Raw genomic sequence first — 26,440 nt, 5'->3', positions numbered from 1 at the left:
CAACTGTCTGTGACTCAAATTCTGGTGTATCAGACTCTCACTCAGACATATATGTATACCAAACACCAAATGTACTGTGGGGAGCTGTGCTAAATTCTGCCATGTCAGAAATCCCCGTGCTTAGGCTGCAGGCTGTGACCTTCCAGTTGCTGAGCTTTGCCAGAGGAGGTCTTTGTGTTCCAGGCTATCCTTGGACTATTTACCTTTGAAAGAAGTAGGGAAGTCCCTACTGAGAGACACCCAGAGGATTAAGGAAGTTCCTACAGAGAGCTACTCAGGCTATTGTGTTCTTCTTGCCTGGGTCCTAGGGAGAGAGGAATCAGAATAGATCCTATTGACCTTGCTATAAAAAGCCTTACGCGTTGGCATTAAAGAGAATCTTTTTTTTTTTTTTTTGGTTTTTCGAGACAAGGTTTCTCTGTGATAGCTTTGGCTGTCCTAGACTCACTTTGTCGACCAGGCTGGCCTCGAACTCACAGTGATCCACCTGCCTCTGCCTCCCAAGTGCTGGGATTAAAGGCGTGCGCCACCACGCCCGGCCCATTAAAGAGAATCTTGATCAGAAATTTCCAGACCTGACTCATTCTCGTGTCTCTGTACCCCACTTCCAATCTCCACTCCCTCTTTCAGGTGAATCCTGGTTCGATTCGTACCACGGGCCGGGACACGTCAATGTACATAAAAATAAATAAATTTTAAGAAGAAAAGAAAAGAAAGCAGGCTGGGCAAGCCATGGGACCCCTCTTAAATAAATTTTAAAAAAGAAAAAAGAAAGCAGGCTGGGCAAGCCTTGGGAAGCAGGCCAGTAAGCAACACCCCTCCACGGCCTCTGCATCAGCTCCTGCCTCCAAGTTCCTGCCTTGAATTCCTGCCCTGACTTTCCTTCTGGCTAGGGTGTGGAAGACAAAGAAAACTCTTTCCTTCCTGTTGCCTTTGGTCAGGATGTTTTCCACAGCAAAGGGAAGGGGGTGAGAACAGGAACGCAATAAACTTTTCTTTGCACTCAAACCCAGGTATGTGGTACACAGCTGTGTGACCTTTGTGTCCTCCTGCACCCCCCCCCACCCCCTTCTTGCAATGCTGAGAATGGATACCCAGGGCATTGTGGGTACTAAGCAAGCCCTCTACTACTGAGCCAGAGCCCAGTCCAAATACTGTACTCCCAGGGCTCAGTCAGCTAGCCTGTGCCAAAGCTAGCCACTGTCACTTTTTTTTTTTTTTCCCGAGACAAGGTTTCTCTGTGTAGCCTTGGCCATCCTGGACTCACTTTGTAGACCAGGCTGGCCTCGAACTCACAGCGATCCGCCTGCCTCTGCCTCCCCAGTGCTGGGATTAAAGGCGGGCGCCACCATGCCCGGCTAACCACTGTCACTTTTTACATGATCTGTGAGTCAGAATGGCTTTACCTTCTGAAAAGGTTGAAAATTAACAACAGAAATAGTTTCTTGTGACACATGAGGATCCCAGAGGCACCCAGGAGACTGCTGAGCAATGCCTTCACTTTGCCCTGGCTGCTCTGACTCTGTGAAGACAGCATGCAAGTATTTCCAGCAGAGGCCTGATAGCCTAAAGGTACCTAAAGCCCTTGCCCTCTGGCTCTCTCTTGGAAATGCTAGCCAATCCTTGGCTTAAGCTTTGAGCTCACAATGGAGCCATATCGCATATTAAACACTTCAGAGTGCATGAATGCTTGAGCGCTGGTTGCGGAGAGCGCTAGGGTGCACTGGGGTGGCTTCAGTTTGTAGCTGATGGGTGAGAATTTCATTTTTGTACTTTTTCTCCTTGTGTTACTTGTTTATTCTTTTGGGGTTTTTTGTTTGTTTGTTTGTTTTTGAGCAGTTTCCCTGTGTAGCACGCACATCCGTTTCTGAGGGAGGAAAGCTTTACTTGGGCTCACAGTGTTGGAGGGTTCAGTTCAAGGGCAGGCAGGCGTATCAAGACACATCAACATCATAACCAGGAGGAAGACAGCGCTCCTTGTGTTATTCATTTATAGATAAGGTTTCCTGTAGCCCAGGCTACCCTTGAACTTGCTGTTTAGCTGAGGATGACCTTGAACACCTGATTCTTTCCTCTCTCTTCAACCTCCCAAAAGCCACATGTGGTTCACCCTACCACCCCAACTACCGTATTTTCTGTGGACCATTTCATTTAACTCTCCCCCAAATCCCAAGGACAGAGGGCCTATTATTAGCCCTGACTTAATGACAAGGACCAAGACTCAGAAAAGCTGAATAACTTGCCTCAAACACTGCCATTCAGTGGGGCTTAGAATTTGACCCTAGGAAGCCAGGAGCAGTTGTGCACGCCTTTAATCCCAGCACTCGGGAGGCAGAGGCAGGCGGATCTCTGTGAGTTCGAGGTTAGCCTGGTATACAAAGCAAGTCCAGGACAACCAGGGCTACACAGAGAAACCCTGTCTCGGAAAAAAAAAAAAAAAAAAAAAAAAATATATATATATATATATATATATATATATATATATATAATTTGACCGTAGGGCCTGTCTGTCTCCCTTACCACCCTCTATTTCCCTATTCCCACTCAGCCCCCGCAAGGGGAAAAAGTCATGAGCTCACCAGCAGCCACTGTCCCTGGAGAAGGCACGAGAACTCCACCCATGTCAAAGATGACCGCTCTGTAGCTGCGGCTTCCAGAGTGTGTCCAGCGGAAGGCTCCCTGCTGCCTGCCCAGGGTGTGCTTCAGGGCAGCAGTCCTCCATGCCCAGTGGAGAGAGGAAGGCTGGAAAAGCCTCCTTATGCACATGGTGAGGCAGAGGCTGTAGAGGAAGAAGGCACAGGGCCACTTGACGTGCAGCTTCCCACAGGCTGCATCTCTGTGCTCACTGCCACCCACACCTCTCAGCTGACACCGGCAGCTGGCCTCAATGACAGTTCACCCCTCAACTGCTATATCCACAGAAAAGGGGGTTTGAGCCCTGACTTTCCTCAGTCCCAACACAGCTGCCACCCCCCCCCCGCCTGCCCCTCCTCCCGGGCACCCCCCCCCCCCCCAGTCTCCCAGCTTCTCTCACTGCACAAGCCTCCTCAGGGCCCATGAAGGGTCCCCTACCTCCTCTCAAACCTTCTTTCAACCTCCCTCCCTCCCTCATTAGCCAGAGTAGTCAGTCCTTCAAAGCTGCAGATGGGATCGCATCTTTTTTTTTTTTTTAATTATTTTAAAAATTTATTTATCTTTATTATATGTACATCGGTGTTTTGCCTGCATGAATGTCTGAATGAGGGTGTCAGATCTTGAAGTTACAGACAGTGGTGAATTGTCATCTGGGTGCAGGAATTGAACTTGGGTCCTCTGGAAGGGCAGCCAGTTCTCTTAACTGCTGAGCCATCTCTCCAGCCCCCTGAATTACATCTTAACCTTTTTTTTTTTTTTTTTTTTGGAGACAAGGTTTCTCTATGTAGCTCTGGCTGTCCTGGAACTCTGATCTATAGAGCAGACCAGACTAGCCTAGAACTCAGATTTTGCCTGCCTCCTGCACTACCAGACTGGCTTAACCCCATTTTTTTTTTGGTTTTTCGAGACAAGGTCTCTCTGTGTAGCCTTGGCCATCCTGGACTCACTTTGTAGACCAGGCTGGCCTCGAACTCACAGCGATCCGCCTGCCTCTGCCTCCCGAGTGCTGGGATTAAAGGCGTGCGCCACCACGCCCGGCTTGGCTTAACCCCATTTAAAAACTTCATTGGAAACAGTGTGTGGCAGCCCAACTACAGGCGGTGTTAAGGTGGGATTGCTGGGTTCCAGGCTCACCAGGGCGACTTAAGGAACCTGTGTATTGCTAACTTTTTTGTTGCTGTGACCCACTCCTTGACAAAGCAACGCAAGGGAAGGATTTGTCCTGGCCCACGGTTTCAGAGAGCTCAGTCCATGGCTGTGTGGCTCCATGCACTAGGTGAGAACATCATAGGGTCAGGAAGTGGGACAACAAAAAGGCATGTACTTCATGGGCAAGCAGGAAGCAGAAAGAGGGAACATAGGAAATGGCCAGGGCAAAACGCCAGGATGTACATCACTAACTTGCTTCCTCCAGCTGGACCCCACCTCCCAGGATTTACCAGCTCCCAACAAAGCTAGTGCATTATGAATCCATCACGGGATCAGCCCACTGATTGGCTCCAGAGCCCTCAGAGGCAAACTGTCGCTGGACCCCTTCACCAGAACACCAATAGGCCTCCTTTCCTAACTGTGGAGGCCTTTTTAATCAAGCGTGAGAAAGTAGGCATTTATTGGGGGCTTGCTGGTGCACACCCTTAAGCCCAGCACTGGGGAGACAGAAGTAGAGGAATTTCTGCGAGTTCCAGGCCAGTTAGGGCTACATCAAATGAGACTCTATCTCAAACACATAATAAACTCCGGGCAGAAACAAAAAATTCTCAAATAAAACCAAGACCTAAATAAGGAATCTTTTTTTTGTTTTCTCTCTCTTTTTTTTTCTGAGATGGGTCTTGCTCTGCTGACCAAGCTGGTCTCCAACTCATGGGCTCAAGCAATCCTGCCTCAGTCTCCCCAGCTGGTATGGCATGAGCCACAGTACCCAGCTAACAAAAGAATCTAAAGTAAGTATTGAAAAATAAGGACTGATGTACTTATTCATCAAAAAGTGGCTGAATGTGGTAGTTAAACAAACAGAAAAAGGGAAGCAAGCACCCCCAAACCCCAAACTCCATGGTTGGTGAACCTTCCTTCAGTTTTCCTTCTTTCTATGCCAAGGCCAAAGTCCATGAAGGACATAGAAACTGACGTGGAGGCAGAGATTACAGACTTGTCACCACTTCTGGGTTACGTGTAGCTGGGGACTGGGACTCTGACCTTTGTGCACACTAGGCAAGCGCTCCGGCTCTCCAGGCCTTGGCACCTGCCGTGGCGGCAGACCAGAGCCCTTTCCCCTGCTTCTTCTGCCTGGTGAATTTCCACTCACGTTTACACCTCAGCCTTGCTTTCTTCTCTCGTGATTTCATTTCTCTTCCCAAGCTGACTTGTGGCAGTTTGGTGGTGGGCTCCCTGCCCCTACCCGATGTTCCTTCTGCATCTCTTTAGTGGAGTGTTTACTGCTCTGCACGGTAACTGCTCTCCTCTCGAGCTGCCCTATAGCAGGCTCCATAAGGCAAGAACTGTCTTAATCATCTTCTAGCCAGCCAGCCATCCCAAACATTGGTGGTGTTTCTAAAGTCAGAGCAGTTCCTCAGGCTAAATGAGCTGAAGGACGAATGACCTGGCCAGGTCAGCAAACAGGAAGGAGTGGGGACGCGTGAGTGCGACCCTAGCATAAAGGGAGGCAGAGGGAGGCCAGCCTTGAATGGCAGGTGAGCCCAGGCCACGCAGCAAGAAAAGGGGACAAGGGATGGAAGGATGGAGGGAAGGAAAAGCCAGGGACACACTTAAGTGGCTGACAGCCACAGAGAGCTGTGACAGCTTGTTTGTTCCTGGTTACCAATGCTAGTTTCCTGGAACTGGCCTGTTTTTTGTTGTTTGTTTGTTTTTTCAGTTTGGTTTTTTTTTTTTTTTTTTTGGTTTGGTTTTTCGAGACAGAGTTTCTCTGTGTAGCCTTGGCTGTCCTGGACTTGCTTTGTAGCCCAGGGTGGCCTCGAACTCACAGCGATCTGCCTGCCTCTGCCTCCCTGAGTCCTGGGGTTAAAGGTGTGAGCCACCACTACCACCACCCGGCTTGAAACTGGCATCTTCTATACCACAGAGAGTATTTGTTTTCTCCTTGTCAATCAGAATGAGGCTAGAATAATGTAGTTTTCCTGCCTGATTGATTGTAACTTTGCAAGGATCCACACTCTGCACAGTTTTATATCACAGAGATGGGTTAGTGCAGACGTAAGTGATCTGGGAGGAGACTGGTTTCCAATTCTGGCCCTGTTGCGTATTGAGAGGGGGATGCTGAGTACATTAACACCCCCCCCCGCACCCCCCACCCCCGTGCTTCAGGTTCTTCCTCTGTAAAATGGGAAGAATTACAGTACCTATTGCAAAGGGGGGCAGTGCTTCACCACTGCCTAAGGTAAAGCTATCAAGTTAGAATGTGGCGCGCCATTTAAAGTTATCTGACACTTGAGTTTGGGCGGGTGTGCCTCAGCTGCAGGGCAGGTGTTTAGCCATGCCCTAGGTCAACCCTCAGCACCCAAAGCAAAAGTCTCCTACTGACTCATGGCCAGGCAATGTACTCCGCATGGGCGGCTTGCACATCTTCATATGTGACAGTGATTCTCCACAGGGGTGATCTGGGCCGCCGAGGGACATTGGGTAATATCTGGGCACATTTCTGGCAGTCACCAGCAGGAGAAGAGTACCGCTGCATGGTTCACAATCACACACACCTGCACCCTGAAAGGCGCTATCAGGACCTGAGGTGTGCGCAGGACAGACATTGGGAAGCTCTGGCACTAAAAGGGGATGAGAGGAGCCTGGTGTGGCGGTGTGGGCCTTTAATCTCAGCATTCTGGATTTCTGTGAGTTCGAGGCCAGCCTGGTCTACAAAGAGAGGTCCAGGTCAGCCAAGGTGTGAGAAATATTACATGGGGCATAGCATAAGCATGCTCATGTGTCATGTGTTCCTGTCACAGGTACACTTTGTATACACATCCTCTCACAGATCTCATACATTATAGCATATATACAGAATTCTATCCTATCATTTCCCCTGCCCCATGGTGCACTGATTTTAGCTGGCCTTTCTTTTTATTTCACTCTCTGTCTGTCTGTCTTTCTCTCTGTGTACATACCAGACATTGTGTGTGTGGGGGGGGGTGTGCATACTGAACATTTAACCCAGAGCTTGTACCCCAAACATTCTACCACTTAAGTACATTTCTCAGTGTGTGTATGTGCTTAGTATGGCTCCTGCACGAAATGCAATTGTTGAGTTAGTCCTATCCTGACACAGATCTTCCAACAGCGGCCTGTGCCTCCTACCACTGTGGAGGTGGAAGAGGACGAAGGGTCGGAAGTTCAAGGGCATCCTCTACAACAGAAAGAGTTCGGGCCATCCTGGGCTACACCAGACTCTGTCTCAAAATCAACTAAACAATGGCCAGGCAGTGGCGCTTACACCTATATGCCAGCATTCGGGGGATCTCTGAGTTCAAAGCCAGCCTGGTCTACAGAATGAATTCCAGGATAGCCAGAAATACAGAGAGAAAGCCTGTCTTAAAAAAATAACAAATAGAGCCGGGCGTGGTAGCGCACACCTTTAATCCCAGTACTCGGGAGGCAGAGGCAGGCGGATCGCTGTGAGTTCGAGGCCAGCCTGGTCTACAAAGCGAGTCTAGGACAGCTAAGGCTACAGAGAAACCTTGTCTCAAAAAACCAAAAACCAAAAGACAAAACAAAACAAAAACACACACACACACACACAAACAAATAATTAAAACAAGAACAAAACCACAACCAAACAATAAAAGCAAATTTAACCATGACTTAGAAGGTTCCTGGCTTAACCATGTCCCCACACAGCGTTATATTTCACACAACCGTGCGGTGTTTCTTATGCAACGACTAGCTCAGGGTCGCAAGAGTGCTAAAGGTCGCCCTGTCAGGGTCTGTTTTCTGTGTCTGCAAAAGTATCCTCCGCAGACCCGCTATGTCCAGCTCTCAGAGAACAACTGTAAAGCCACTGCGCTCCTAACCAGCCCATCGCCATACCTGCATAAAGTTTCAGCCCTGAGGTCGAAGGCCCAGGAAACCTTGCACCTGGGCGAATCCTGCCGGAGAGTGGGCGGGACACAAAAAAACGAGACGTCGAACGCAAAAAGAGACTGTGACTCTCTTTCCAGACCGCAAACTCTCTTATAGGCGGTCGGCCAAGGGGCAGCAGTGGCTGCGGAAGGCGCATGCGCACCAGGGGACTCGCCGCCGCCCCCCCCCCTTCCCGCCGACGCGGGCGTGCGTGCGCGTGCGCGACCACGCGGGTCAGCGACGGCGGCCGGGAGGCGGAAGTGGAGCTTGTTGTGGCTCGGTCGGCTGCGCGAGAGAGCTGCCGCTGCTGAGGCGGCGGCCGCGGCTCTGAGGCGGTGGCGGCGCTGCCGACCCCCGGCCGCTCGGCCTCTGGGCTCGGCCCTCAGCCTTCCCCGAGCCCGCTGGGACCCACGCCGACCAGCGCCTGTCCTATGAGTGTGTCACTGGTGGTCATCCGACTGGAGCTCGCGGGTCACTCGCCGGTCCCCTCCGACTTCGGCTTCAACGCCGCCGGTGAGTCCGCAGCCTCGCGCAGGGCCGGCGGCTCAGCCGCCCCCCACCCCACCCTACCCCACCCCACCCCCGCGCCCCGAGCTGTCAAGTGCCTCTTGCTCGACGTCGCCCTCGCTGCGAGAAAGCGCGGCCTCGGAGGGTGCGGGGTGGGTGTTATGCAGCTTTTCCACACTGTCAGACTAGCCTGTGCTTAAATGTTTTGCCCAAAGTTAGATGGGGGGGTGGCTGGAGACAGGAAATCTAACCCGCCTGGGCCCGAGAATCTGATGTGTTCACCACCTGCCACAGATGTCCTTAGTGGGCCATGCAGTTTCCACTCTCCCTTGGTCGTCACAACGTTACCTGATAACATTGAGACTCCCGAGGCGGAGGCAGGAGGACCGGCAACCACCAGCCAGTCTGGGTTACACAGGGAAACCCGTCTACACAAACAAACAAGCAGAAAAGGTGTATGTGGGAGGGTGATTGCTTGGTGTCTGTCACAGCTGCGTCGTGCCGAGACTCAGGCGTGGTCCCTAATTTGTGGCGTAAGGACTAAATGTGTTAAGTTGATGGAAAAGAGAAACAGGAACACTTGCTTTGTTTGGAGAGCAGGCCTGGCGATTGTTCTTGGGAGAGTGGCATCAGTGGACGCTCCGTGAATCCAGCCTTTGGAGCGTCAGTGGAAGACTTAAGTGTGTGTTGTCCCTTGAGTGTGACTTATTTCAAGGTTACAAGTAGCTTTCAAGGGCTCAAAGTGACCCCTGGTCCTGAAAGTCTACTGAGTTGCCACTTAGGCACTAGGCATCTTCATGGGCCCAGTCATGGCGACATTTATGCAACCAAGATAGAGGGAGAGCTTCCTACTGTGTGGATGAGTGAGTGCCGGGCAGGACAAGCCTGGGGTCTGCCTCAGAGCTGATGCTAAGGGCTTCTGAGTCCATGCCTCAGGGTGCCTGAAATGCTGTCTATTCACGAGACTTACATTTTGGCCACAACATAGGCTCACCGTTTTCTGGGTGCTACTCATGCTAGTTCATCTGGATGTAAATCACTGTGGAACATTCTGGAAGGCCTTTATTCCTGAGAGTTTGTTTAAAGTCCATGATTTCTCTAGAACAGCCAAATGTTTCAGAGATGATTGGGATGGACGCTGTCTGACTATTTGCCGGGGCTGCTCTCTGAGCCCTACAGGGGCTGAGGCAGACACTGCGAAGGCGCCTTGCCCGCTGGGGAAGCGCAGTAGCAGACGAGGAGGAGGAGGAAACCTATTGATTGGAGTGCCGAGAAGTGAGGGGAATTTGTCCTGTCATCAGATATTAATCTTTCATGTGTTCTTCAGCTGGGGAGATGTCCGATGAGGAGATCAAAAAGAAGACACTGGCTTCAGCCGTCGCCTGTCTGGAAGGGAAGTCACCAGGAGAGAGAGCAGCAGTCATCCACCAGCACCTTGGCCGCCGGGAGATGACGGATGTGATTATTGAGACCATGAAGGCTAGCAAAGGTGTGTCCTCAAGATGCCTAGCTTTGCTCTTGTGCTCTGAGCCCCTGGCTGTGTGTGTGTGTGTGTGTGTGTGTGTGTGTGTGTGTGTGTGTGTGTGTGGTTTTTTTTTTTCCCTTTGTGGTTGATCATGAGGTTCACCTCTGGCATATATTTTTTTTTCCATTTATTTGCTTATTTGAGAGAAGGTCTTATTTAGCCCAGACTGACCTCAAACACTGTATGAAACAGAGGATGACCTTGAGCTTCTAACCCTTCTACCTTCACGTCCTGAGTGTTGACGTTAGGTGTACACATCACTACATGCAGTTTATACAGTGCTGGGTACAGACCCAAGGCTTCAGCCATGTCGGCTAGCACTCAACCCACTGAGCGCTACTCCAGCTTGCTTTTTCTCCCCCCTACCACTTGTGTGCTTTACATGATTTTGAGAATCCACATTTCGTTGCCTTTAATTTTTTTCTAAATACTACTAAAAATGGGTGCAGAGGTACATACCTTTAGTCCCAGTCACTCAGGGGGCTGAGGCAAAAGACTTATTTATTTTTAGCCAGGCGTGGTGGCGCAAGCCTTTAATCCCAGCACTCGGGAGGCAGAGGCAGGCGGATCTCTGTGAGTTCGAGGCCAGCCTGGTCTACAAAGTGACTCCAGCATGGCCAAGGCTACACAGAGAAACCCTGTCTGGAAAAACCAAAAAAAAAAAAAAAAAAAAGAGTTATTTATTTTTATATTTTTAAAAATTTATTAATTTGTTATGTATACAGTGCTCTGCATGCATGACAAAACAGAGCATCAGATCCCAATCAATATAGATGGTTGTGAGCCACGACGTGGTTGCTGGGAATTGAACTCAGGACCTCGGGAAGAGCAGCCAGTGTCTTAACCTCTAAGCCTTCCCTCCAGTGCCCCAAAAGGGTTATTTAAACCCTGGAGTTTGAAAACAGATAACATAAGAAGATCCTCTTTCAGAAGAATAATAAAGGGGAGAAAATTGATTGACTGCTTGATTGTAACAAAATAGATTCTTAGCTCTGGTGGAGTGCTCATTACCACTAACTGGGCTCCAGAGGAGCAGTCCATCCAGTAAGCCTGCTGTGGCCTCCCTGCCCTGCTGGCCTGGGCAGCTGGGGAAGAGGGTGCTTTCTGCATCTTTAATATAGGTGTGGTCAGAACCGGAAGGTCCAGTATTCAGAGAGCCTCGATTGTCTGTCTCACTGAGGAGCATGTGACAAATGTTGCCCACTTGTGCTGTGGTGCTGGGTGTAGGAGGAGCCCTTTTTGGGTTTTGAGCGTGTTAGGAGATTTTTACAAGAGTATAAAGAGATGTTTTTAGGTAGAGAGAGCTTTAAAGTTGAGATGTTCCCAGACCTCACAGTTTTCCCAATACGGTTTTCTTGTTTGTTTGTCTTTGTGACAGGGTCTCTTACTGTAGCCCACTCTGCAGCTGTCCCACTTCAGCCTCTTAGTGTTGGGATTGCAGTGTGAGCCTTTGTACCCAGCATGACTGTGGTTCTTAACGTAGTACAGTGTAGTTTCTCTGTCACAGCTCACTGCTCCAGCTTGAAATTCTAACTTTATTAGGCACCTTCAGCATATCTTCAGCTGTTGTGATCTGTTAACTTTTACTTTTGTAAGATGAGTTGAGAGACGCAGTGGAAGAAAAGAAGTCTTCAGCAGCCCCCCTCTCTACCCAGAGAAGTAGAGAGCAGAGTGAGTCTGTGAACACGACCCCAGACTCTCCATCCAAACAGCTCCCAGACCAGATTTCCTTCTTCAGTGGCAACCCCTCCGTTGAAATCGTCCACGGCATCATGCACCTGTATAAGACGAAGTAAGAAATGCTCCTTTTTTTCCAGACTGCTCTGATTTTGCTGTGAGTGTTTAGGAAACTCTGTGGCTTGTGGGCCTGACAGCTGAAGCTTTGACAGCGCACTGCCTTCAGATACTGTGGACTAGAGAGTTCTGAAATGCTTTGCCTTTGGCAGTGTCAATTGGGCCAAAGCTTTCCCTATTCAAAAATAAATATGTAGATGCACTTTATTAGCTGTTAGGTATGGGTATTGATTGGGGAGTTACAAACCGAATGAGCCAAACCATCCCATGTTCATGTCCTTACTACAACATACCAAAGCTACGAAACCAGGCAACTGTACTTCTGTTTTTTATTTTGTATTGAGGGTTGGTGTGTGTGTCTGTGTGTGTCTGTGTGGGCGTGCACACATGCGCTTGTTTTGTTTGGAACAATGTCTCACCGTATAGCCCTGGCTGGCGTAAACTGATAAGAGATCTGCCTGTTCACCACTAGACCTGATGTTTTACAACTGCCCCCACCCCTGTATTTAAAAAAAAAACAACTTTCTTCCGGAAGCCCAAGGAAAGGAAGCACTTGGACAGATAACCCACAGCAGGGTCTTCAGCTCCTGTCTCAGCAACTATTCTGGCCCTAACTTGTTTGCCATGTTCCTCTTGGGAAACAGCTCACAATTCAGTTTTCAGCACATCAAAGGCAACCTTCACCGTGGAAGGTGTCCCCTCCTCCCTCCCAGCTGTTCCGCTCCGAGGAGGCACTTTTTGTACTCCTCAGTCACATCTTCTGAGTTTAGAATTCTCACACAGATTTACAGCTCTTTCTTCTAGAGCTCTTAAGAGAACTTGACAGTAGCACTGTGCCTCACAGCTGTTCATTAAAAGAGACTGAAGCACAGGCCTGGACTGATGGCCCAGAGGTTAAGAGCACTCGCTGCTCTTGCAGAGGATCTGGGTTCAATTCCCAGCACCCATAAGGTGGCTCACAGCCATCTTTAACGGTAGTTCCAGGGGATCCATGCCCTCTTCTAAGCACCAGGTCTGCATGTGGTGCACAGACATATGTAGCCAAACACTCATACACATCAAAATAAGTAAATCTTTTTAAAAAAGAAAATAAGCTGGGCGTGTTGGCACACGCCTTTAATTCCAGCACTCAGGAGGCAGATGCAGGTGAATCACTGTGAGTTCCAGGCCAGCCTGGTCTACAAAGCAAGTCCAAGATAGCCAAGGCTACACAGAGCAACCCTGTCTTGAAACCACCCACCCACCCCCCCCCAAAGAAAAAAAAAAGAAACACTGAGTCTGGTCTGTGTAGATTAACAACTTTTAAGTCAAAATTGAAATTTCTGGAGAGGAGCTGGATAGGGTGAATACAATCAAAATACGTTGTGTGAAATTCTAAAAGAACTAATGAAATATTTTTTAAATATTGGAAACTCTGGTGGGGTGCAGTATGGACCTTGTAGAGCTTGCCTTAAGGGGCACTGTGGACAGTGGAGTCAGTGTGTGCTTTCAAGTAAATGCTCAGGCTGTTTAAGTTGATTTGTGAAATACTAGCTATTTTATTTTTCATATCTTCTCAAACAACAGTTATTTGGTTAGTGCTCTTCAAACTCTTCAAGATGGTCTCATTGTCTTCCTCTTAGTAAGATGACCTCCTTAAAAGAAGATGTACGGCGCAGCGCCATGCTGTGTGTCCTCACTGTCCCTGCCACCATGACCAGTCACGACCTCATGAAGTTTGTTGCCCCATTCAATGATGTAATTGAACAAATGAAAATCATCAGAGACTCTACTCCGAATCAGTATATGGTACTGATCAAGTTCAGTGCACAGGTAAAGGTTAAGATGCTAAACGCCTCTGCTGCAGACGTGCTACAGAAACGGTGATGCCCGTTGTGTGTGGTTTATACCTCAAATACGGTTATATGGCTCCTAGGTGTGGTTAACTGTGGTTGTAGCCCATAACTATTAGAAATACAATTACAGTGGCTTTTTTAAAAAATAGGGTTTCACTATCTAGTCCTGGCTGGCCTGGTACTTGCTTTGAAGACCAGGCTGGCCAGGAACTCACAAGAGATCTGTCTGCCTTCCAAGTGTTGGGACTAAAGGTATACACCACCACGCCCAGCAAAAAAAACCTTAGATGACCAAACCAGCCAGAAGTTGAACCTGGCATCTCCTGATCAGTATTACAGCTATTATCCATTATTCTACTTGTCTGTACTCCCATAATTTAAAAAAGTTTTTAATGTGTTTATTTATTTATTGTTAATTTTCATGGTTCTGGAGATTAGTCCCAGCCCCTTACACATGCTAGGTAAGTGCTCTGCCACTGACTACGTCCCCAGCCTTTTTTTTTTTTTTTTTTTTAAAGCTTTTTGTACTTTGTGACAGGGCTCACTACGTTGCCCAGGCTGCCCTTGGTCTCACTCTCTAGCTCTGGGAGGCATTGAACTTGTGATCTCATCCCTTAGTCTCCCATGTAGCTTGATGACACACCTGCACCCAACAACTGACTCATGGTTTCTATGCAACAGATTGGGTGTTAAATCCAACACTGTGTTTGTTTATCCAGTGGTAATTAGTCCAGTAACGCAGAAGCCTGCGCACTTCAGTGGTTGGTGTCACTGTGCTATTTGTCATTGTCCCCACTTCTTTCATCCTCTGTTTACAAGGTGTTCTTTGAGTGCAATGCCCATGGAGGCCAAAAAAGTGTGTCTGTCATGTGCCCTGGAGCTGGGGTTACAGGCTGCCCCATGTGGGTGCTGGAAACTGAACCCTCTGTACTCTACTGCCTAGCCAACTCCACTTTCCTGGGTTAGTTTTTCTTTGTTTTCTTGGTTTTTGTTATTAGTGGTGGTTTTGTGGGGGTTTTTTGGGGTTTGCTGTTGTTTTGTTTTTTTGAGACAGGGTTTCTCTGTGTAGGCCAGGTTGGCCTCAAACTCACAGAGATAGGTGTGCACCACCACCATGCGGCTTGAATTTTTGTTTTGTTTTGTTTTGTTTTAGACGGATTCTCTGTATAGCCCTGACTGTCCTGGAATTCATATGCCACACACACACTCTTTCTGGGATCTCCTATTTTTCTCCCTCAGACTCCTAAACCACATCCCTTTCTGTGCCACACAGGGCAGGCTGTTAACAGCTGGCAAAAAGACCATGCCCTACAGGAGGCAGTTATCAGCTGTGGACAACCTAAAGCCCAAACTAAAATCCCACACTTGTAATTAAAACAAAAACATACTTAAATAACATAACTGAGTTTATAAATAAACCAGAACTTCCATTACACAAAGTGGGCTTAGTACATTCTTAGACATTTTCTAGTTTTGTTCTGTGCCTTTTTCTCTGTGGTATCTGTTGGTCAGTTGTAGACATATAAAGTATTGCTGTTACTAGTGACTTCCAGTGACTGTCCCTTTACCAACACCTGTGTCCCACTCCTAGGGGTTAAAAGTGGCCTCCTAGCACTCAGGGAGGCAGAGGCAGGTGGATCTCTGTGAGTTTGAGGCCAGCCTGTCTATAGAGTAAGTTCCAGGACAGCCAAAGCTACACAGAGAAACCCTGTCTCGAAAAGCCAAAAAAAAGAAAAAGAAAAAAAAGTGGCCTCCTCCATCTTAATGATGTCTAGCAGTGCAACTTTAGTCACTGACATCACTAACCTAACACTCTCTGCAGCCAATTTTCTCACCTTTGAAACAGAGAATACAGGATCCTCATGCCTCTAGGGGACATGTGGCTAGCTTGCAGAAGTGTGAGGACAAAGCTCTTATCACGGGCCTGTGATGTTATCGCTATTCTTTTTTCTTTCTTTCTTTTTTTCTTTTCTTTTTTTTTTTTTTTTTTTTTGACTTTTCAAAACAGGGTTTCTCTGTGTAGCCCTGACTGTCCTGGACTTGCTTTGTAGACCAGGCTGGCCTTGAACTCACAGAGATCCACCTGCCTCTGCCTCCCCAGTGCTGGGATTAAAGGCCTGTGCCACCATGCCCGGCTGTTATCGCTATGCCACCAAGTCTAGCTAGCTTAGGGAACCACTGCCCCACTGTCTCCAAAGCACCTCAGGAGACCTCCTGTCAGTCAGGGATGAGGTATATTTGCTGTCTTTGTGCCAACCTCTGAATCTGGATCTACAGAGGAGTTGAATACCTTGCTTTTGTTGTTGTTGTTGTTGTTGTTGTTGTTGTTATTGTGTTGTTTCGAGACAGGGTTTCTCTGTGTGGCCTTGGCTCTCCTTGATTTGCTTTGTAGACCTGCCTCTGGATTGCTGTGACTAAAGGTATGTGCCAACACGCCTAGCTATACCTTGGCTTTTGTGTTTTTGATTTTTGGATTTATTTTGTGAGCCGGCCAGTGGTGGTGTATGCCTTTGATCTTAGCACTTGAGGAGCAGAGGTAGGCGGATTTCTGTGAGTTTGAGGTTAGCCTGGTCTACAGATCCAGTTCAAGGACAGCCAAGACTATGCTATCACCCCATGGGGGGGCAGGGTGGGGGAGGGTGCGACAGTGATGATTTGTTTTGTGGGGTGTGGTGCCACATGCCTTTAATCCCAGCACTCAGGAAGCAAATGCAGAAGAGATCTCTGAGTTTGAGGACAGCCTGGTCTACTTAGTTCTAGGACAGCCACGCTAAGTAGAGAAATCTGTCTCAAGTAACAAGAAGAACATTTTTATTTCACATGTGTAGGTAATTGCTTGCGTGCATATCTGTGCACCGCTTGTGTGCAGTGTCCATGGAGGCCAGCAGAGGGCCTCCTGCAGCATGAGCCAGAAATGGTTGTGAGCCCTTTGGGTTGGGGTTTTGTTTTTGTTTTTGTTTTTCGGTTTATCGAGACAAGATTCCTCTGTGTTTCCCTGACTGTCCTGGAACTCACCCTATAGAACAGAGATCCTTGAGTCCTGTGTTTTTGATCTAAACCTGAGTCCTCTGAAAGAACAGACAGTGCTGTTCACCACTGAGCCATCTTTGTAGCTCTTGAAACACATTCTTAGTATTCCCAGTGGTAGGGCACTTTGTTTTTGTTTTTTGTTTTTTTCCAAGACAGGGTTTCTCTGTGTAGCCTTGGCCATCCTGGACTCACTTTGTAGACCAGGCTGGCCTTGAACTCACAGCGATCCACCTGCCTCTGCCTCCCGAGTGCTGGGATTACAGGCGTGCGCCACCACGCCCGGCTGGTGGGGCACTTTGTAAAGTCAAATTGACAACTGTCTCCTCTTATACTCAGAGCTCTGCAGATATACACAGAACAGGTGCAAATGGGATCCAACTAGTCATTTCCCAAAGTTAGATCTGAAGTGTCATGTGAAAGTTGTTGCTTGAGGCCATATACAGGCAGCTGTCCACGTTCTTGGCCCCTCTTTTCCTGACAGGGCAGTTTTTCATGAGAACTTGCAAGTCTTCTGAATATTTTGTAATTATGTTGACCCTAACTGTCTCTATTTACTTTTTGTGTGTGTGTATGTATGTATATGTGTGTTGGCAGCAGTCGGTTCTCTCCTACTATGTGGGGTTCAGGAGTCAAACCCAGGCTATCAGGCTTGGTGGCAAGGGTCTTTACCCTCTGTGTCACCTGTCTAGCGCCTGTTCCTTAGCTTTCATTGGAGGTCTGTGAGTACTCAGGAATCAATAGTATGACCTTCAGGAAATGCAGTCTTTGAGGATGGAATCTGTAGATCATCAGGATATGGAAACAGAAATGTGTGGGACAGGAAACCACTCAGCAGTGCGGTGGGCTTTCTCCCTGCTGTACTTACTCAAGACACCTAGGACTCTGGTCTTCTTAAAAGTAAAAACACAGCCGGGTGTGGTGGCACACACCTTTAATCCCATCACTCTGGAGGCAGAGACAGACACGAGTTCAAGGCCAACCTGGCCTATAATCTGAGTTCAGGACAGCCAGGGCTCTTATACAGAGAAACCCTGTCTCAAAAAACCTCACAGAGATCCACCAGCTTCTGCCTCCTTGAGTGCAGGGATCACAGGCATGCGCTATCACATCTGGCCCAGCATGCTTCTTTATTTTTTCTTTTAAAGATTTATTTATTTATTTTATGTATGTAAATGCTCTATCGGCATGTACACCTGCATGCCAGAAGAGGCCATTAAATCACATTATAGATGGTTATGAACCACCTTGTGGTTGCTGGGAATCGAACTCAGGACCTCTAGAAGAGCAGACCATCCAGTCTGCTTATTTATTTATTTATTTATTTACATCTCCAGCAGATTTATTTATTTTTTGTTTGTTTGTTTTTCGAGACAGGGTTTCTCTGTGTTAGCCTTGGTTGTCCTGGACTTGCTTTGTAGACCAGGCTGACCTTGAACTCACAGTGATCCACCTGCCTCTGACTCCTGAGTGCTGGGGATTAAAGGTGTGTGCCGCCACCGCCCAGCTCAACAGACTTATTTTTAAAGGAATGGCTTAAGGGAGAAAAAAATGGGGTATAAAAGTATGGACTAGAAAACAAATACAAATGTAAGCTGTTTTACTAATTATTTTATAACCACAAACTCGTATAGAGATGATGCCCTGTACAAAACAACAGATTCAAACAAGGTGTTCCCTTAACAAGGCTGAGGATTCAGTCTCTGGTATTGGAAGTTAGGATGCAGTCCTTGTTTTTAGATGGATCACTGGGTGTTTAGCACAGTCCATGCTTTTAACCAGACTTGAACAGATGAATGGCCACCTGAACCAGGTAGAAGTAGATGGAGTGTTTGGGTTCATGTGTCACATAACTACTGAAGTTCCGCCCCACAATGCAGTACCAGGTGGGGCTGTATTTCTTGTCCAACTCCTTTTTGATATGGGCCGCAATATCCTTGTCTTTGTTGTACTTCCTACTTCTCCAACCCCTGAGTAGGGCACTCTACTGAGTGCTGTTGCATCTCTTCCCACATGTCTGCATTTTTATCACCACCTTCCAGTCATGGAGCAGGGGCCAGGAGGCTGCTGTGAGCTCCTGGGGAGCATGCTGGCACCGCTTAAGCAGCAGAGGAGAGCTGGTTGCTATCAAAGCCGTGGTGCATCTCAGCCTGCATTTATAATACCTACATTGTAAAGAGGTTGCCAGTGCGTTGACATTGTAGATTTCTGCTGTTGACAGTGTCATTTCAGAAAGAGGTATATTTTCACTGGGTATGGTGGTGCATGCCTGTACTCTCCACAAGGGAGAGGCAGAGTCACAAGGATCAGGACTTTGAGGCCAGCCTAGACCACATAAACCCATAGAACAATAGCAATAAAAACCCACTTTGCTTGGTATGGTAGACCACACCGGCAGTCTTAGCACTCAAGAGGCAAAGGCTGCACAGTCAAGGCCAGCCATGGTACAGTGGTGGTGCCTGTCTCATGCAGCAACAAAGCAAAATGACATTTTGTTTTTGTTTTTGTTATGTTTTGTTTTTGAGACAGTTTTCCTATATAGCCTCGGCTGTCCTAGACTGGCTTTTGTAGACCAGGCTGGCCTCAAACTCACAGAGATCCTCCTGCCTTTGCCTCCCTGAGTGCTGGGATTACAGGCATGCACCACCACGCCAGGCTGGGCATTTTTTTTTCAAGAGATAGATTTTCAATTTGTGTGTGTGTGTGTGTGTGTGTGTGTGTGTGTTTGCCATGTGCATCCATACCTACAAAGACCAGAAGAAAGCATTGGGTTTTCTAGAGTTACAGCTGCTTGTAGACCATCTGGTTCCAGTGCTGGGAATGAATTCAGATCCTCTATAGAAGAGCAGTATGTTTTCTTAACTGTGGAGCCATCTCTTTAGCACCTGAATAGTTACCATTTTTCATTGCATTGGTGTGTGTGTGTGTGTGTGTGTGTGCGCGCGCGCACACACACATGCTCGCATGTCGCACACTTGAGAGCATGCTACAGTGTGCATGTACCAAGCCTCCCCCTAGCCTGGCTGCTCCCTCAGTAAGTATCTCTCAGCCTGAGGGATCTACCTCCTTATCCAATAGTGTCTCTTAGATGAAAGAAAGTTGTTCCACAGCCAGCTTTACACATCTGAACTTAAAATGCACTGCCTCTTCAGTAAAACAAGATCAGAACTCATTGTCCTTCTCAGAGCTCAGCTAACTGGCTTATATGAAGAAAGCATAAATAGCCAAAACTCCACAAACTGTGGGGCCGGGGAGATGGCTCAGCAATTTAGAGCACTGGCAACTCGTGAAGTGGGAGTCTGAGCTCAGTCTCTATCAACTACATGGCAGCTTATAAGCAGCTGTAACTATAGTTACTGGGGACCAGCTGCCCTCTTCTGGCCTCCTTAGGCACTGCATGCATGTGGTACACACACACACACAAACACATGTGCACACGCGTGCAGGCACACATGCAAAACACCCTTACACATAAAATAAATTAAAGATCTATGAGATTACATCACTAGAATGGAATTAGAAAATTTTCAAGAAACTTGTGGTGGCTGTGAGGTTGAGACGCTGAAAAAGAGAGGTAGGATGTTTTGGTAGAACAGCCGTGAATCTGGTGGTGGACGTCAACAGTGCAATGGCTTTATTTCTGAGGAAGCTACCCCCATCCCCCAGCCTATCTGCATTAGTAGGGCTGAAACAGGCAGCTAGCTTCCTGTGTTTAGGCTAATGCTGACAAGAGATGACATTCAAAGATCTAGATCTGTGTGATCCAGCTGGGATACAAATGCGCCTTTAATCCAGGAGACAGAGGCAAACAGATCTGAGTTCAAGGCCAGCCTGGTATAGAGCAAGTATCAGGTAAATAAAAGCTTAAGTCCAGGCATGGTGATACATGCCTTTAATCCCAAATGAAAGTAAAGTTAGTTTGTAGAAGAAAGCACTCATGTTTGAAAGTGATGTGTATTGAGTGCCAGAAAAGGTGATGATGAATCAGAAAAGATCTGATAGAATAGGATACGCCCAACTCTGAAGAGAGAGGAAAGGGAGGCTACTTAAAAGGCAGTTTTTCAGAGAGAGAGGAGGCAGTTTGACCAGGACAGTAATAGAGAGAGGATTGCAGAGAGAGAACTCAGGTGAAGAAGGAACAGGCCAGAAAACAAGAGGAAGCCAGTAGACTAGAGCAGACTGCTGAGTTAGTTTGAGGCCAAGCAGAGCAATTCCAGGCTGATAGAGAAGCCAGATTGAATAAGTCAGCTGGGAGTTTGAGCCAGACAGCAGAGTTGAACCAGCCAGCCCAGCTCTCAGAAAGAACAATTAAAGATGAACTCATGAAGCAGTAAGTCTCAGAGGGTGAAAACATTCCAGGCCTAGGTTAGATTGTATGGAGGCTAGAAGCTTCCAGGACTTGACCTAGGTTAGCAGAAGGAGGCAGTGAGCCTCCCAGACAATTGAGTCAGGAGAATAAAAGATACTTTTACACCTCAGCCTTTTGCTACCATGAATAACTAAGTTTAAACACTAAAGTTGCCTTGTTGCTTTCCACTAAGCCTGAGCTGGGCTTTGATTTGCCTTTACTCTCACTGTCTCTATTTCATGCAGCCTCCACCATGAGCGAGCGCAGCTTGATAGGTTACAGGCTGCTTAGTGTTGGTTGTGAAGTGCCATGTGGGGAAATGCACCCTAGAACTTTGTGAGAGCAGCCAGTGCTCTTAACACCTGAGCCATTTCTCCAGCCCCTGTCTTGGACGCATTGGTCCTGATTTGTGGTGTTGGGCCTTCCTGGTGGGGTGCTTACTCAGGTTACTGAAGAGGAGCTGGGTTTCATTCATACTGGTTCTTATTCTGTTTAACACAGATGCTAGTTTTTTGTTTGGTTTGGTTTTGATTTGATTTGATTTTCGAGATAGGAATTCATCTGCTTCTGCCTCCCTAGTGCAGAGAATAAAGGCGTGTGACACGAAGCCTGGCCTTTTTTGTTTGCTTGTTTTTGTTTTGTTGGTTTGTTTGTTTGTTTGTTTTTTCAAGACAGGGTTTCTCTGTGTAGCCTTGGTTGATCTGGACTCTCTTTGTAGATCAGGCTGGCCTCAAACTCACAGCAATCTGCCTGCCTCTGCCTCCTGAGTGCTGGGATTAAAGTCATGCACCACCGTGCCCGGCCCTTGTTTTTTAAAGATTTATTTAATGTATATGAATTCTCTGTTTTCATGCACACCAGAAGAGAGAATCATATTTTATTACAGATGGTTTTGAGCCTGCCTCTGCCTCCCAGAGTTCTGGGATTAAAGGCGTGTACCACAGTGCTCTGCTTTTTTTTTTTTTAAGAGAATTCTGGCCAGGCGTGGTGGCACACACCTTTAATCCCACCACTTGGGAGGCAGAGGCAGGCAGATTACTGTGAGTTCGAGGCCAGCCTGGTCTACAAATCGAGTCCAGGAAAGCTAAGATAACATAAAGAAGCCCTGTCTTGAGAAAAAAAAGAGAGAGAGAGGGAGAGAAGAGAGAGAATTCTGACTGGCTGCCAGGCATGGTGTCACACACCTTTATTCCCAGCTCTTGGAGGCAGAGGTAGGCGAATTCTGAGTTTGAGGCCAGCCTGATCTACAGAGAGAGTTCCAGCATAGCCAGGGATACACAGAGAAACCCTGTCTCGAAAAAAAAAAAATTGTGACTATGATTAGTTACGATTTAGCTCCAGAATTTTAATGACTAGCTGGGAAAGAACCCCCCAGGAGCATGTTGGCGGTGCTGGGTTGACTGTTAGCAGTACACAGCTGTTAAGCACACTGCAGTGCCTTGTGTCTTGTAAGCAGCCTGACCCTGTGCTGCAGAGCTCCAGGGAATGCTGCTCCTATGCTCGCCTTCTCTGTTGACTCAATGTGTGGGATGAGAGATTGGGAAGGCGTCTTCCCTGACCAGCCTTTGTTTTTTGCCTCTCCCCTTTGGTGCACGCAGGCTGATGCGGATAGTTTCTACATGGCATGCAACGGCCGCCAGTTCAACTCAATTGAAGATGACGTTTGCCAGCTGGTCTATGTGGAAAGGGCGGAAGTGCTGAAATCTGAAGATGTGAGTGTGAAGACATCTTAAGTCTGATGAGCAATGTTGCTGCTTGGTATAGAATTGAATGTGAAGATGCTTGCGGAAACATCCAAAAATAGGCCTTACCGTGGAGATTGAGAGTAGAGACAAAGGACAGGTTCTGGGATCTCAGAGGAAAGTGGAATGTGGTGGGCCAGCTGACGGTATAGAGGTTCTTTTGGGCTGATAGAATGTTGGCAGATTGGATGGTGGTGTTTGGTGCATGATGGATGGTGGTGTGAATGTACGAAAAGCCAGAGTTTAAAATGGAGAATCTTATCGCCTAGGCTTGGGGCGGGGTGGGGGGTTGAGAGTGGATGGATTCATAGGTAGCATGGCAAGTCTAAAGCTAACCTGTGCTACATTGCAAGGTCCTGCTTTTTTAAAAAAAACATGGAAACATTAAATCTTGTTTTTAAAATGTAGAAAATAGATGTGGTGGCATATGCATGTGACCCCAGCACTCAAGAGGCAGAGGCTATGGACTGGTGAGGTGGAGGTCAGCCTAGGCTATATAACAAGACCCTGCCCCCATATCAAAGTAAGAGGAAATCTGCACTGTTGACGCTACCCCAGAACAATGGAGCACTGTTTGGAGCATAAAGAAGCATTTTTTTTTTCCCAAACTATTCACACAAATCTTCTTCCTAGCTTTTTGTTTTAGGGTTTTTCTATGTCACCAGGGCTGTCCAGAAACCTGATGTGTAGACTAGGCTACCCTTGAACTCATAGAAATCCACCTACTTCTACCTCCCAGTGCCAGGATTAAAGCCTTTTGGTTTTGTTTTTTTTTGGGGGGACAGGGTCTTCATGTGTAGCCCTGGCTATCCTAGAACTCACTATGTATACTAGAGGGGCCTCAAACTCACAGAGATCCTCCTGCCTCTGCCTCTTGAGGTCCAGTCTTGCTGTGCGCTTGCTCTGGCTCTCATCTGCAGCAGGACAACTCCCCAGGGCCTGGCCTCAAATACTGGCTCACTTGGTTGATTATAGGGAATAGCTGCTTCAGCTCTTCAGGCCAGAGAGCCTCTGTGAGGCTGTAATGGTTCCTTCTTTTTCAAGCAGACCTAAGAATCTGGCTCTCTAATGCCTTTAATCCTAGCACTTGAGGCAGAGGAAGGTAGATCTCTATGTGTTCAAGTCCAGTATCTGGTTGAGAACAGCCAAGCTTCACAGACTCAGCGGATAAAGCAGATTAAGCACTCTTAACTGCTAAGCCATCTCTCCAGCCCCTAGTCTCTCAAATTCCAGGCCGACATCACTGTGGCCAGCTCTTGGATCTACTTTAAATCTTTTCAAATTACATTTTTATGTGCCAAGTGGTGGTGGTGCACACCTTTTAATCCCAGCACTTGGGAGGCAGAGGCAGGTGGATTGCTATGAGTTTGAGGCCAGCCTGGTCTACAAAGCAAATCCAGGTCAGCTAAGGCTACACAAAGAAACCCTATCTCGAAAAACAAGCAAACAAAAAAGAAAAGAATTAAAAAGGGGACTGGAGAGATGGCTCAGAAGATAAGAGCACCATCTGCTCTTCCAAAGGTCCTGAGTTCAATTCCAAGCAACCACCTGGTGGCTCATGACCTTCTGTAGTGAGATCCAGTTCCTTCTTTTGGAAGGCAGGCACACATGTGGGCAGAATACTGTATAAATAATAAGTAAATGTTTTTAAATTTTTTTTTACTATTTCAAAAGTTTGAGGCTTGCCTGAGCTCTACCTCCAAAACAAACAAAAAATCAAGACTTAAAAAAAGGGGTAGGGAGCCGGGCATGGTGGTACACGCCTTTAATCCCAGCACTCGGGAGGCAGAGGCTGGTGGATCGCTGTGAGTTCAAGGCCAGCCTGGTCTACAAAGTGACTCCAGGACAGCCAAGGCTACAGAGAGAAACCCTGTCTCGAAAAACCAAAAACAAACAAACAAACAAACAAACAACAACAAAAAAAAAGGGGTAGGGACCAGGTGTGGTGGTACACGCCTTTAATCCCAACACTTGGGAGGTAGAGGCAGGCAGATCTATGCAAGTTCGAGGCCAACCTGGTCTACAAAGTGATTCCAGGACAGCCAAGGCTTCATAAAGAAACTCTGTCTCAAAAAACCAAAAAAATTTTTAAAAATTTTTAAATGTAAATAAATAAATAAATAAAAGTGTGGTAGGGTGCTGTAGAGATGGATCAGCAGTCAAGAGCTCTGGGTGCTCTTGTGGACAACCTGGGTTTAGTTTCCAGATGGCTCACAGCCCTTTGTTAACTCCAATTCCAGAGGAGATACTGCCCTCTTCTGGCCTTCATGGTCACTGCACATACGTGGTACCCAGACATGCTGGGAGGCAAAATACCAGTACATATGAAAGTTGAATCAATCAATCTCAAGGCTATAGAGATGGCTCAGCAGCTAAGAACACTTGCTGTTCTTCCAGAGGTCCTGAGTTCAATTCCCAGCAACGACATGGTGGCTAGCAACCATCTATAATACAATCCGATGCCCTCTTCTGCTGTGCATGAAGACAGTGTACTCACATACATAAAATAAATAAATCTTTTTTTTTTTTTAAGATCTATTTATTATTTATACATCTCTCATTATAGATGGTTGTGAGCCAACATGTGGTGGCTGGGATTTGAACTCATGACCTTTGGAAGAGCAGTCAGTGCTCCTAACCTCTGAGCCATCTCTCCAGCCCTAAATCTTTTTTAAAAATTAAATCTCTTTAAAAATAAAAGAGCCGGGCGTGGTGGCGCACGCCTTTAATCCCTGCACTCGGGAGGCAGAGGCAGGCGGATCGCTGTGAGTTCGAGGCCAGCCTGGTCTACAAAGCAAGTCCATGATGGCCAAGGCTACGCAGAGAAACCCTGTCTCGAAAAACCAAAAATAAATAAATAAATAAATAAATAAAATAAATAAAAATAAAAGAAAAATCAGCAGAAGCCAGACATGGCTCACACCTCCAATCTCTTTGCAAAGCTGAGTCAAGTAGATTGCTACGAGTTCCAGGTGAGCCTGGTCTAGGGTGAAACTCCGTCTCCAAAATGAACCAAAAGAGCATCAGGAACTCTCTTGTTTAAAGAAGACGACGGCAGAGGATGAAGGGTGGGGCTTAACCAGATTTTTCCTATAGGGCGCCAGCCTCCCTGTGATGGACCTGACGGAGCTCCCCAAGTGCACTGTGTGTCTGGAGCGAATGGATGAGTCTGTGAATGGCATCCTCACAACGCTGTGCAACCACAGCTTCCACAGCCAGTGTCTGCAGCGGTGGGATGACACCACGTGAGTGCAAGGGGCCCTTTATGACCTTTTCCCAGAATTCAAAATGACTGTCAACAAACACTGCTAGTCTTTAACTCTGCAAAGCTGGCATCTCAATAGTGAAGAGACCTCAATGTTCCTCTCAGGTCTTGTGGAAACTGCCATTGATGTTTTATGTGTGTGTGCTCGCGCATGCCTGAGTTTACATGTACCACATGCGTGCAGGTGCTCCAGGATGCCAGAGGGTGTCAGGTCCCCTGGGACTGGAGTAAATGGGTGGTTCTGAGCTGCCATATGGGTGCTGGGAATGGAGCCCAGGTCCTTCTTGTGCAAGAGCAGTAAAGGCTCCTAACCACTGGGCCATCCTTCCAGTCCACATTGTTCTTCAAATACCAAGGCTTTTTAAAACCCTTTTTTTAACCTCTGTGGGCACCTGCATACATGTGAAGACACACACAGAAGTAAAATTGGGCTGGATGGTGGGGTTCAGGCTTTTAATTCCAGGACTCAGAGCCTAGCACTCAGGAAGCAGAGGCTAGCCTGGACAGAGTTCCTGGCTAGTCATGCCTACACAAAGAAACCCTGTCTCAAAAAATAAACAACAACAACAAAAAGTAAAAATAGAAGAAATTGTTAAAGCTTAGGCCTAGCAAAATGACTTCTTGGAAAAAGCACTTGGTTTTACATGGTGGATGGAGAGAGACCTCCAGTTCCATGGAACTGCCTTTTGACCTTTACAC

At 47.4% G+C, this 26,440-nt stretch overlaps 2 protein-coding genes across 2 annotated transcripts in view; one reads left to right on the top strand and one right to left on the bottom strand.

Moving 5' to 3' along the window:
- The window catches only part of Acad10 (acyl-CoA dehydrogenase family member 10), a 45,336-nt gene extending 37,493 nt beyond the window's left edge, over positions 1-7,843 (bottom strand). The window contains exons 1-2 of the mRNA XM_051161569.1: positions 7,666-7,843; positions 2,580-2,779 (exon numbers count right to left, since the gene is read on the bottom strand). Coding sequence (XP_051017526.1) covers positions 2,580-2,766 — 187 coding nt within the window. The 5' untranslated portion in view covers positions 2,767-2,779; positions 7,666-7,843. The remainder of the gene's footprint in view (positions 1-2,579; positions 2,780-7,665) is intronic.
- Positions 7,844-8,004: 161 nt separating this feature from the next.
- Positions 8,005-26,440, top strand: part of Brap (BRCA1 associated protein) — a 30,806-nt gene continuing 12,370 nt past the window's right edge. Inside the window, exons 1-6 of the mRNA XM_051161568.1 lie at positions 8,005-8,211; positions 9,533-9,694; positions 11,327-11,522; positions 13,147-13,336; positions 22,333-22,446; positions 25,573-25,721. Coding sequence (XP_051017525.1) covers positions 8,130-8,211; positions 9,533-9,694; positions 11,327-11,522; positions 13,147-13,336; positions 22,333-22,446; positions 25,573-25,721 — 893 coding nt within the window. The 5' untranslated portion in view covers positions 8,005-8,129. The remainder of the gene's footprint in view (positions 8,212-9,532; positions 9,695-11,326; positions 11,523-13,146; positions 13,337-22,332; positions 22,447-25,572; positions 25,722-26,440) is intronic.

Source organism: Acomys russatus, chromosome 19 (assembly GCF_903995435.1).
Source record: "Acomys russatus chromosome 19, mAcoRus1.1, whole genome shotgun sequence".
NCBI classification, from domain to species: domain Eukaryota; kingdom Metazoa; phylum Chordata; class Mammalia; order Rodentia; family Muridae; genus Acomys; species Acomys russatus.
This window is presented reverse-complemented; position numbering and strand designations above follow the sequence as displayed.